At 37.7% G+C, this 13,345-nt stretch overlaps 1 protein-coding gene across 3 annotated transcripts; it reads left to right on the top strand.

Annotated features, from left to right (window-relative positions):
* Positions 1-2,161: 2,161 nt before the first annotated feature.
* On the top strand, positions 2,162-11,619 carry LOC146607394 (cytochrome P450 2J4-like). 3 transcript variants are annotated; one of them, XM_085347166.1, is made up of 9 exons: positions 2,162-2,420; positions 5,553-5,689; positions 5,857-5,987; positions 6,112-6,272; positions 7,589-7,765; positions 7,864-8,002; positions 8,587-8,774; positions 9,974-10,115; positions 10,268-11,619. In XM_085347166.1, the coding sequence occupies exons 1-9, from the start codon at positions 2,220-2,222 to the stop codon at positions 10,441-10,443; spliced, it is 1,452 nt and encodes a 483-aa protein (XP_085203292.1). In that variant the 5' UTR covers positions 2,162-2,219; the 3' UTR covers positions 10,444-11,619. The 3 variants fall into 3 exon arrangements, with proteins under 3 accessions (XP_085203292.1, XP_085203290.1, XP_085203291.1); XM_085347164.1 differs by having other exon boundaries at positions 5,553-5,715; positions 5,857-6,006; XM_085347165.1 differs by lacking the exon at positions 10,268-11,619 and having other exon boundaries at positions 5,553-5,715; positions 5,857-6,006; positions 9,940-10,086.
* Positions 11,620-13,345: the final 1,726 nt, after the last annotated feature.

Below are 13,345 nucleotides of genomic sequence, written 5' to 3'. Positions count from 1 at the left end.
TTGGTCTGGAAGATACTGCACTACTGTCAGCTTTGCAGGAAATGGATAAACAGGTCACAGGAACTGGAGCACTTCTAGGTTGCCAGGTGCTTAAATCCTTCTGACATTGGTGACATCACAAGAGCACAATTACTTCATGTAAGTAAAGTAGACAATGGCACACTGACCTTATTCATATATAGCTGGGCTCCTTGCTTATAAATGTGGGCCAATATTGTAAAAACCCAGCATAAATAAGCATCACTGTCAATTTAGTCCAATCTTGCTCTATCTGGCTTAGGCGACTTATTAAGTTCAGCTCAGTTTGATCCAAAGGAATCTAGCTGCCATGCCATGCTTATAATTCCTCTTTGTTTGATCAATGCAATTTGTTATACATTTGCATGAACCAAACACGAACTACAGCTGGTCCCAAATGTGGCTGCCAGAAAAAAGAATTCCACAATTTATGACATATATATTCACATATATACTATGTAATCATATATACTCGCGTACACTATATATATATACCTACACTGGAGTGTTTTATATAACGGAATCATTGTGATAAGCATCTAACCTACATGTTTAAATCACAAGACCCACATATTTAGGTCAAATATTATCTACAATTACATTAATGAAGTGTGTGCCACTTGTTGTATGAGGACATGTTGACCAATACTGTCTCAAATGTAGTAATTAGGATCAATAAGTAACCTTTGGTTGTGTTATGGCCAACGGTGATAAGTCCAAAGAAAGGGTTAAATAAACTCAGCCCTGCTAAGATGCACCTGGGAGGCTATCTGCCCGTCTTCGCTGTCAGAAGGTGATGCATCACCCATCTTTAACCAATATAGTAAACAAACTTGGCCTGGCTGAGAGTGGACCTGGGACTCTTTTTGCCCGTCTCAGTTGACGAAGGCTGAGAAAAACCCTTCCTTAATGGATATAGTAGCATACCCCTGGCAGTAAACACCACAAAGTTGTCAGGAGGATTAATTGTTTTCGCTCTGCAGTTGCTTTGATATCTGTAGTTTTGCGGACTTTTGGACTCACTCTCCCTCAAAACTGTCAAAGTCTATTATGCTAACACAACTGTGTCACTAGCGATCAAGTAGCACATCTTAATATTTTACAGCTAGTCTAACTTCAGTAACCCTACAAGCATCACTACTGTTTAGCTTGCTGTCTTCCTCAATGTTCGCAGATAGCAGAGCTGTATATCTTAATTTTTTTCAGAAATCCCTTTCAGAACCTGGTATATTATGTTTAGGTGGAAACTAGCGAGCTAACTCCCTGCTAACTTCCAAATTTTATTAATCCTGTTTTCATGGATGCCTGGATGTTAAACTTAATTGTTACCTGTTACAGCAGCCACACTGATTAAAGATGAAAGAATTTAGACAGTTTGTAACTCCACAGTAATGTAATGCTGCAGTGTTTGTTTGATTTTGGGACCTGAAGCGGAATTTGGGCCCGGAAACGGCTAATGACGTCAGACTTAAAGACCAGATTGGATCTAAAAAGCTAGACATCCACATCGTTGGTGTAATAAGGTTATCATATTGGCTTCAAAATTTGCAACCAGACTTCTTTTTTTCTTTCCTCGTGTTCTACTTACATGAGTCAACCATGTTTTTTTAGAATTAAACATGCGTAATTGTTAGCTTGGTAGTTCGTATTCAGGCTTGACTGCCATTGAAAGGACTTAAATTGTGAAAAGAAAAAAAAACTTCCAAGCACACAAACAAGATGTTTGCTTGGAAGCTATATCATTGTTTTATTCAGCCACTTAATAATGCAGCACTCAATAGTTTGGCCTCTCCATCATTATGAAATGGTATAAAGTTACTGGACACTGTTTACATATCTACATATACATGTCTTTGTTCGCTTTTCTTTAGGAGGTGGGTTGGCTGTGCTGGTGGGTTATTCTTTGTTTTATGCAGGAAATAATTGTTTTTCCCTCACAATGTCAATCACCGATATTACTGATACAGTAATCAGTACTTCATACATAATTTTATGTGTAGCCTTTTTGCATGTAATAATGTACTATGTGTAAAAAAAACTGAAAATAACACCACCATTATCAGCTTTTATTTTGAAGGCTAGTCTTAGCTTCACCTTTGTGTTTTAAGTAGTCCACCCATTTATCTGATCGCACTTTGTTTCGTGGTAGCATCACAGTTAAATCACTACAGTAATCCAGCATGCGACATTAAGAACTTTAAATGGAGACATTATACAGTGTTCTTGGCTTTGAGTGGATAGATGGAAGGAGCATTTTAATATTTCTCTGTGTTTTCCTGCTGTTGTCTGATATTTGGAAGAACAGAGTGCCGAAAAACTTCCCACCTGGACCGTGGGCTCTCCCGCTTCTCGGTGACATTCATCGCATCAGGCCTGACAGAATACACCTGCAGTTCAGAGAGGTACTCGTGTTTACTATTAAGGGAATAGTGTTTTAATTTTAATATCTTTCTTTTCTTTCTTTTTTCCTTAAAAATCAGATAAGGGTAGCTTTACTTTAATTACAAAAATGTTATATAGGAGTAGGTAATGGATAATAGTATAACTTGTGCTTATTTTACAATATAATACTACAATATATTTCTAGCTAATTTTCTCTTTCTCTCAATAAAACTTTCTATAAAAATTTAACGCATCTTGGGGTCAACCTGCAAGAAAGGCAGATGCGAAATGAAAAAATGACATAAGAGGTCAAATTTGACAAGATATTTAAATGCAAATGCATAGCAACAAAAACAATAAATAACAATAAATTTTAAAATTGAGCTGTCATGTTTACAAACAAAATGCTGGCATGCATGGATATAAATGCTACCAAAAACATAACCTCCTCTGAAGGGTTAATAATAAAATATCCAAGAATTAAAGGAGCATCTTTTTTCAATGGCCATTACTTATCCTCAGTGGAAGAATATTTGTAATATGGATGTAATAGTTAGTAAAAGGACCTTCTGCCTGTTTAAAGTACTACAGAACAAGTTCAGGCAAGTCCCCATTTAAAACTCTGGCAATCATTAACTCAGTGAACTTTATCTGCAGTTGCCTTTATTCACACAAGAGAAAAGATTTGTTGCTTGAGTTTGGTTTATGGAGACCACATCAAGAGGGTTCAGCCAGAGCTGCATTTTCGGTTACTTATATTCTCTTTTTAAATATTTTCTCATGTGTTTGCAGTTTGGGTTCTTGTTAAGAGATATACAGGGAGTGCAGAATTATTAGGCAAATGAGTATTTTGTCCACATCATCCTCTTCATGCATGTTGTCTTACTCCAAGCTGTATAGGCTCGAAAGCCTATTACCAATTAAGCATATTAGGTGATGTGCAACTCTGTAATGAGAAGGGGTGTGGTCTAATGACATCAACACCCTATATCAGGTGTGCATAATTATTAGGCAACGTCCTTTCCTTTGGCAAAATGGGTCAAAAGAAGGACTTGACAGGCTCAGAAAAGTCAAAAATAGTGAGATATCTTGCAGAGGGATGCAGCAGTCTCAAAATTGCAAAGCTTCTGAAGCGTGATCATCGAACAATCAAGCGTTTCATTCAAAATAGTCAACAGGGTCGCAAGAAGCGTGTGGAAAAACCAAGGCGCAAAATAACTGCCCATGAACTGAGAAAAGTCAAGCGTGCAGCTGCCACGATGCCACTTGCCACCAGTTTGGCCATATTTCAGAGCTGCAACATCACTGGAGTGCCCAAAAGCACAAGGTGTGCAATACTCAGAGACATGGCCAAGGTAACAAAGGCTGAAAGACGACCACCACTGAACAAGACACACAAGCTGAAACGTCAAGACTGGGCCAAGAAATATCTCAAGACTGGTTTTTCTAAGGTTTTATGGACTGATGAAATGAGAGTGAGTCTTGATGGGCCAGATGGATGGGCCCGTGGCTGGATTGGTAAAGGGCAGAGAGCTCCAGTCCGACTCAGACGCCAGCAAGGTGGAGGTGGAGTACTGGTTTGGGCTGGTATCATCAAAGATGAGCTTGTGGGGCCTTTTCGGGTTGAGGATGGAGTCAAGCTCAACTCCCAGTCCTACTGCCAGTTTCTGGAAGACACCTTCTTCAAGCAGTGGTACAGGAAGAAGTCTGCATCCGTCAAGAAAAACATGATTTTCATGCAGGACAATGCTCCATCACACGCGTCCAAGTACTCCACAGCGTGGCTGGCAAGAAAGGGTATAAAAGAAGAAAAACTAATGACATGGCCTCCTTGTTCACCTGATCTGAACCCCATTGAGAACCTGTGGTCCATCATCAAATGTGAGATTTACAAGGAGGGAAAACAGTACACCTCTCTGAACAGTGTCTGGGAGGCTGTGGTTGCTGCTGCACGCAATGTTGATGGTGAACAGATCAAAACACTGACAGAATCCATGGATGGCAGGCTTTTGAGTGTCCTTGCAAAGAAAGGTGGCTCTGTAGAAGGACACCAGCAGTCTCTGTGTGATGTCAGGAGGAATAACATCACACAGAGACTGCTGGTGTCCTTCTACAGAGCCACCATTGAGAGTGTTCTAACTTACTGCATATGCATCTGGTACACTAGCTGCACAGGGGCTCAGAGGAAAGCACTCCAAGGGATCATTAACACCGCCCAAAAGATCACTGGCTGCCCTCTCCCCACACTGGAAGTTCTACACAACGCCCACTGTTTTAAAAAGGCCCAAAACATCATAAAAGACACCTCACATCCTGGCCACTCCCTGTTCGAACTGTTGCCCTCAGGCAGACGGTACAGGGCAATCAGAGCAAGGACTAATAGACTCAAACACAGCTGTTATCCAACTGCAATAACACATCTGAATACTACAAAAAAATGTCCATCACGCCACTCTTGTGTTAATCTATGCACGGTCTGAAGCATGTGTGTGGGAATGTATGTGAATGTTTTACTGTTATATCTTATTAGTATTTTAAGTATTCTATCTATTTTATTTATTGAATTTTATTGTTTTATTTATATTTTGATATTGCTAGGGATGATGCAATGATCGGGGACCATTCTTAATTTCGTTGTTCTCATGACAATGACAATAAAGTTTCTGATTCTGATTCTGATTCTGAAAGGTGGCTATATTGGTCGCTGATTTGTTTTTGTTTTGTTTTTGAATGTCAGAAACGTATATTTGTGAATGTGGAGATGTTATATTGGTTTCACTGGTAAAAATAAATAATTGAAATGGGTATATATTTGTTTTTTGTTAAGTTGCCTAATAATTATGCACAGTAATAGTCACCTGCACACACAGATATCCCCCTAAAAGAGCTAAAACTAAAAACAAACTAAAAACTACTTCCAAAAACATTCAGCTTTGATATTGATGAGTTTTTTGGGTTCATTGAGAACATGGTTGTTGTTCAATAAAAAATTATTCCTCAAAAATACAACTTGCCTAATAATTCTGCACTCCCTGTAATATTAATGAGGCAACATTGCTGCAATCTTATAGTATCTGCAGTAAAGATGTAGAAGCAGTATTAATTCTCTGAGTACTGTTGAACCACAAAATCTACCTGCTGTCTTTGTTCAGTTTGCAAAGAAATATGGAAACATTTTCACCATCAGACTCTTTGGTGGAAGAACCGTGGTCATTAATAGCTACAAGTTTGTGAAAGAAGCCCTGGTCCAGCAAGGAGACGATTTCATAGATCGACCCACTGTACCACTGTTTGAAGATTTATTTGGGAATGAAGGTTCTGTTTTTCTCTTTTTCATTAAAAAATATATATATAGTTAGTGTTGAATACAATGAACAACATAATTGAGACACCAAATCAGGGGTGTAAGGTAGTGTTTCTTATTCAATCTATTATTGTGTATTTGTGTGTTCAAAGGTCTTGTGGGTTCAAATGGTTATCCATGGAAGCAACAGAGGAGATTTGCTCTTCATACACTCAGAAACTTTGGTCTGGGCAGGAAGACTCTGGAGTTATACATCCAGCAGGAGTGCCAGTATCTCTCAGAGGCTTTCACAGAACACCAAGGTATAAAAAACATCTTGGTGACATGATTGCCACCATTCAATAGAGTGGGCTTGCTTTGTTATGACACTGGGTACTTGTCCCCATATTTTCTGTCTTTATTTGCAGGAAAGCCCTTTAATGTCCAGCTACTGATAAATAATGCTGTGTCGAATATCATCTGCTGTTTGGTGTTTGGGAATCGATTTGAGTACACTGACCGGCAGTACCAGTCTATTCTTCATAATTTCAATGAAATTTTGCGCTTACAGGGAAGCATATCGATACAGGTGAATCTCCTTCCACCATCCTACATTATGCAGTAATCAAATTACATCACAATTTATATAAAATCCAAAAGTCACATTTAAGCAACCACAGTCTCCCTACAGGGTTTCTAATTTATAATGAGGAGCAAAAACAAATACTGATTTAAAACACACCAAAGGGCAGAGAGGAGGAAGCCAAGTCCTGGCAGATGCAAAGCCCACAGATATAAACAAAATGTCAGACATTTAGAGATTTCTCCAGATACAGACAGACAAACTGGTGGTAGCTAACCAACCGGACATTGTAGTGGAAGACAAGCAGAAGCAGCAGACAGCCGTAGTGATAGACATAGTGATACCGAATGACAGCAACATCAGGAAGAAATAACACAAGAAGCTGCAGAAGTAACAAGGGCTCAGAGAAGATGTGGAGGGTGAAGGTAACGGTGATCCCAGTGGTAATCAGAGCACTAGGTGCAGTGACTCCCAAACTAGGCAAATGGCTCCAGCAGATCCCAGGAACAACATCAGAGATCTCTGTCCAGAAGAGCGCAGTCCTAGGAACAGCTAAGATACTGCACAGGACCCTCAAAACTCCCAGGTCTCTGGTAGAGGGCCTGAGCTTGAAATTCCCCCCACCTGTAGGGGTGGGGGGAATTTCTGCAGACATATATATGTATATATATATATATATATATATATATATACATACTTCTGCTTTGTCTTCCACTAAAATGTCCGGTTGGTTAGCTACCACCAGTTTGTCTGTCTGTATCTGGAGAAATCTCTAAATGTCTGTCTATTATTTTTAAATGTTACTAGTACTGAGATGAGACCTGAGTAATTGCATCTCTTTCTATCACATTTTCTTCATGATGAATAACAATAAAGGATCCTTAATCCCAATAGACATCATATTTGTATACGTGTGTTCACAAGTAGTATTTGTACCTAAGTAGATTTTTTTTTTATAACAATCAGCTTATATCGGGTAATATGTGGAGCCAAGTCTCTTCAAGTGCTTTTTGAAAAATGTCTTGAAACTTCTCATCTATATGACAACTCCTCATTTTGAAGCATTATCTAAATCAACTTAAATTTCAGTGAACACTGGGGAATATGAACTTGATCTCTCTCATTAAAACAAAAATCAAAAAAATGTTTGCTGACATTGTCCTCAAATATTTTTCTCTTGGTAATTATATTTCTACCACCAGCTTTGCCACTGTGGAATTCCTGTTAGAAGTGTGTTAGATTTCAATTCAGAATTCTTTGAATGCACAGCATGATATGTCCAGTCATGAAAAGATGGTTTAATCTGGCTTCCTGTTCTGTAGATGTACAACATAATTCCCTGGCTGATGAAGTGGTTACCTGGACCTCATAAGACAATGTTCACTCTGACACAAGAGGTAAAGGACTTTATAGAAATCAGGATCAAAGACCACAGAGAAATCCTTGACCCAGCGTCACCGAGAGACTATATTGATGCCTTTCTTATAGAAATGGCAAAGGTGAGTGTTGTGCTCGATCTCTATTATGTTTGTTCGTTTTGGTCTTGTAATGAAGTTTGATAACAGATTTTAATTTCTGTTGTTTGGACCGTTGATAGAACGAGGAGAAAGATTCAAGTTTTTCTCTCAGTAACTTACACGCTTGCACCATGGACCTGTTTTTTGCTGGAACTGAAACTACTACCACTACTTTACGTTGGGGGTTGCTTTACATGATCTACTACCCTGATATACAAGGTGCGTGTGTAATACCCAACAGTACTATGTATTTTGTCATGTCGGTCTTGTACTGTGAGAAAAAGCATGCAGGTTGTGTTAGTCATCTACATAATACACAAAACAGAGTTTATGATAGTCTCATCATTTTTTTTTTTAGCATGTTTTGATTTCTAGTTGGGAATCAGTTAGTTTCCAGAGTAGATCCTGGCATTATTTATCAGAAAACAGGAAGACCACATATGTGGTCATGAAGCTGACAATAAAAAATCAATATGTGAAGATAGCCGATTGACATTCATATAGACTTTCCACCTTTCAATAAACATATGTTTAAATGTTTCGTAGCTTTTGTGTTGACAAATATTAACAAATTCACAAATACTAAAACTGAAAATATAGTTCCTGTTTATGTTTCTAATTATGTTTGATCTGAAGTTAATAATTCAGTATTGGTAGTAACTGTTTTTTCTTAAGTACGTTTTTATTTTTACATTAATAACCTGAAATTGTTTCTCACTGTCAATTTTAATTTTTCATTTACTTTTAGATAAATATAATAACCTTGATACAGACTCTGATTGTGTCCTGTTTTGACTGTGCAGAGAGAGTTCAAGCTGAGATTGATGCTGTGGTTGGTTCATCCAGACAGCCCTCTGTGAGTGACCGAGAAAACATGCCCTATACTGATGCTGTCATTCATGAGATTCAGAGAATGGCCAACATCATTCCTCTCAATGTGTTTCATATGACAGTCAAGGAAACTACAGTGGATAAATACACAATCCCAAAGGTACACAAACCATAATACTTTCTGGCAGTTTCGCTGTAGAATAAAGTATTCCTTGTCTACCAATTTAGCAACTTGAAGCTGACTTGAAAAGTCAATCCTAATGTTACACTTAAAATAACCAATGAAGCAGCTTTAAAAAGCACATTTAAAGCCTGGTATAAAAATAGTGTAACACTCACTATCAACTGTACTCTTTTGATGTATGATCAATCCTCCAGGTAAGTAAATCCCAAAAGGTTGATACCACATGGACCCGGAAAGTAAAGTGTATTTGTGATGTAAGATGGTGAAAATATTCTTCTTCCTCAAAATTATCCAGATATTATGCAGTCCTTAAAATGACTTATGTAATGCTTAAATAATTCACAGTACCATGCCTGTTTAGACTTCTCAACAATATATGGTAACTTCTGACTCCTAAAAAGTAACATGGCAGCAACCAAAATGCTAACCCATCAAAATGCAGAGTTTTGTAACTACACAGTGGCTGAGTCCATTTTTAGTCTGTGGTTATGTGCAGAATAAATACATGAGGTCCAAGAATAGATCTCTGTGGCACACCTGTGCTAATGGATTACATTAGTATTACATCAGGGCTCTGTATTACAGTGATTCATGACTACACATAAGGATACTCTTATGGCCCTGCATAGACTGCCTTTTGTCCTGCGACAGATAGAGTAGATGTCAAATCATACGGCCACTATTTCATCAAAACAGCAATGACTTAGCATGGTTTCTCTCTAGTTTCTCTGAAATACTGTATGTAATGACAATGCAACTTCAAATCAAATAAAAAGGTCAGCTTCATTACTGTTCTCATATTAACTCAAACCAATAACTGAAAGTGAGAAATTAATGTGAATAGACACCAGAATATACACTTGTAAAAATTAGAAATTTTGAGAAAACAGATTAATTTTTTAACACCTACGATTAAAGGTTAAAAACATCTAAAACAACCATTGCACTTGTCCCTGGTTCTTAATTAACAGGCATTATACACTTTGTAGTTTGACACAATTGCATACTAAAAAGCTCTTTTGGACATTTTGACAATGTTACGTTGCCTTTTTCCATCAGCTCACTTTCTGTTATATGGCAAATTAAACCAATATACTTGAATAACAATTTTAATTTTTTTTTTTATTTCTTTCAATTTTAGTATTTTGGTTATTTTTATAGTATTTTTTGTGCAGGGTACCATGATCGTGGCTACTCTGGACTCAGTCTTACATGATGAGTCAGTGTGGGAAACTCCACACTCTTTCAACCCTCAACACTTTCTGGACAAGGATGGTAAATTTCGCAAGAGAGATGCTTTCCTTCCATTTTCTGCAGGTTTGTTGTACATTAAAGCCTCTTGTACTGTTTTAGCCAAGACAAAATGGCATACATCCTTGGTTTGTTGCAGAAGTGGAGTAAACTCTATGATATAGTGAATATCTTGTAAATTTTTTGAATAAAACTCATGTCATATTGTTTATTCTCAGGCAAGCGTGTGTGTCTTGGAGAACAGCTGGCCAGGATGGAGTTGTTTTTGTTTTTCACCTCCCTCCTTCAGAGGTTTTCTCTTTCGCCACCTGCTGGAGAGCAGCCCAGTCTGGAGTTCCAGTTGGGAGCCGCACGCTGTCCCAAACCTTACCGCCTCTGTGCTGTACCGCGTTAAACCATCAACTATGACAAAACTGAAATTGTCTGATACTCAGTTTGATGAATCAATGTCCTCCATCATATTTGTCATATGAAGCATTATCTATACCTGCTAAATTCTTCTCACCATGGAGACCTTTTAAAGGAGCCATTCCATCCATTGTATTCAACAAATAAAAATTTGAAAGGTTTACAATATTAAATTACAACTTTTTAAGAGATCACATTCCACTGCATATGCATGATAATCGCTGTCATAAGCAAACATTTACAAGGACTTCAGTAAAATTTTGACAATAAGATAAATACAGCTGGACAAAAAAAACAGTATTCTGTTTTTAACGTTTAATAGTACTGCAGAGATATTTACATAGGATTCAAACTTTAATTTATTAAGTTTAATCTACACTTGAGTCAGTGTCTACATTGAAAACAAAATCCCACCATATCTTGGTGGATTTGCTTGTATGTCGAGGATCAATAACCTATTTTAGTTCAATTATCCAAAAGATGATTTCACATAATCTTTAAGTACTCTATGAAACAATGCTTATTTGATTCAGTGTTTTGAAGTTGCTCAGTGCTTGAGGCAGGAATGCAATTCTATAATTTTGCACCACTGTGCTTGATGATTACTCTTAGATTCTGTCTTTGTGTTGCACAAAACCACTCGCTGTGTTTAGTCAGTTTTGTTGGCACTGACGGACCCTCATGAAACAGTGACCTCCTGGTTAATGAAGCTAACACTCGTCAATGATGTGTTTAAAGTATTTTAAGATTCTGGAAATATATCAGAATAGTAAAAAAAAATTCTGTTTGCTTTGATGGTATTTTGAAGGTGTTCTGCTAAACGTGGTAATCCTTATCTTGACTTTCCCAATTTCTTTAAAAGAACATAAGAAATCAGTTGTTATTCTACAGTAGACTCTCTATGATATAACCTAATGGGCGGGTTGATTACCAACAATCTTATGTCACTCTTAAACAAGAAGGCCCTTTTAAATTCACAAACTATTTTGAAAAGTATATAGGTTTATGTTTATTTGGATATCAGAGGAATGCAGGCAAACCAGGTGGTGACAGGGTGATCTTAATAACCATAATAATTTATTTCAGTTGGTGTGAGTGTTTTTATTTTTCATACCACTGCTTGTTATAAAATGCACAATGTCATAAATAAATAGATTTTCTGCATGCACTTGCCTTTTTCATTATGAGCTTGTGTCAGTGGTGTCAGCTTTAGTCTTTACCTTGGCAGAGGGCAGTAATACAATGAATGACTGGACTGACAGCTATCACTAACAGCTTGTAATCTCCCTACCCCAACTGTTAAATAATGTAGAGGAACTCCCCCAGAAAATGTCTTTCTTTACAAATCAGCTGAGTTGTTTAATTTGATTAATGCTTTTTCGCATCCTTCACTGCTGATTGAAACAAAAATCAGTGACAAATAAATTACAATAAGTACAGGAAACACGTGACACGCCAAACAAACAGAGAATGTATCATTTTCAGATGTATGATCAATTAATATAACATATAGGAAAATCATAAAAACTGTTAGATAAAGCTTGTTAAAGCTATACATGTTAATAATTTCTGTATGTGTGATGATGTGACATGCAACGTTTCCTTTACACTGGGCCATCAGTTAACAAGGAAACATTGTACACACACACACACATAAACACGCTACGATCATCGTAGTAAGATACTTGTTATCAGAGGTGTGGACTCGAGTCACATGACTTGGACTCGAGTCAGACTCGAGTCATTAATTTTATGACTTTAGACTTGACTTGAAAAAATGTTCTAAGACTTGTGACTTGACTTGGACTTTTACACCAATGACTTGGGACTTGAATTGGACTTGAACCGGTTTACTTGAAAAGACTTGATATTTTACCCCAAATATAAAATTTAACATGCATATTATATAGAGATTGAAAATGTGACGTCATTCAGGGGTAAAACCGCAAAGGATTCTGGGAACTCGTGGCAAGAGGTACTAGCGCACACAGCCTTTCAATTGAAATCAGTCACACAGCGATAAAAAGAAACACAAAAATGTCAAGAAGCTGTTGTATTATTAACTGCAATAGCCGGTCGCATGACAGCCACGGGAAGCCGACGGGTAAAGAGATCGGTTGTTATCGGATTACGTCGTTGAAGAGAAATTGTTCGAGCCATGTTTCCGAAGTAACAAAGACGCGACGGATGGCCTGGATTGCAGCCATTCAAAGACCAATTATAACGTCCCAGAACCCTCCAGCTCACAGGTTAGTCTGCTCCAAGCATTTCCACAAAGGCAAGTCTTCTGTTGTAGTTAATGCGTCATTTTCATAACATAATTGGTGATATAGGTTACAAGCAAGTCTGGCGCTGAACAGAAATTGTCGCGCTACACTCAAAAAAATGAACTCAGCCTATCTCTGCTTTTACTAAAGTAGATTTTGTTGTTTGTTCTTAATAAACTCGATTTTGCAAAAATCCTTAAAGTGTTTGTGCAAATTTAATGAAATGTTGTTACTTTTTGTTGTTACACAAAGTCATTGAACTGTGTCAACGTAACATTGTTGAGTAAATTCACAGGTTTGTCCCTCTGCACATACTGCTGCGTGCAGAGCCCGCCTAAATAAGGGCCAATGCGCATGCGCACCACCCTCTTTCTCAAGCTTGCTATTTCTTCGCCATGTGGACTGGTTCAGCCGCATTTTTGTCCAAAAATCAGGTAAGAAGTCATTTTTCTTGTAAAGCCCGTCTACATATATATGTTCACACGTCAGTTAATGTCGCAAGTGCTACTAAGAAAAGAGTACAGGCAGGGTTTTGCCCGGTAAAGGTTTGCTAACGTGGACTTGCTGCACGTGAGTTTCCAAATGATTTTGGAGGGGACTCCATTGCAATAGCAAAGCTCT

The sequence above is a fragment of the Diplotaxodon limnothrissa genome, linkage group LG23 (genome assembly GCF_057381915.1).
Source record: "Diplotaxodon limnothrissa isolate DT_005_m linkage group LG23, D_limnothrissa_male_GT1.1, whole genome shotgun sequence".
NCBI lineage: Eukaryota > Metazoa > Chordata > Actinopteri > Cichliformes > Cichlidae > Diplotaxodon > Diplotaxodon limnothrissa.
This window is presented reverse-complemented; position numbering and strand designations above follow the sequence as displayed.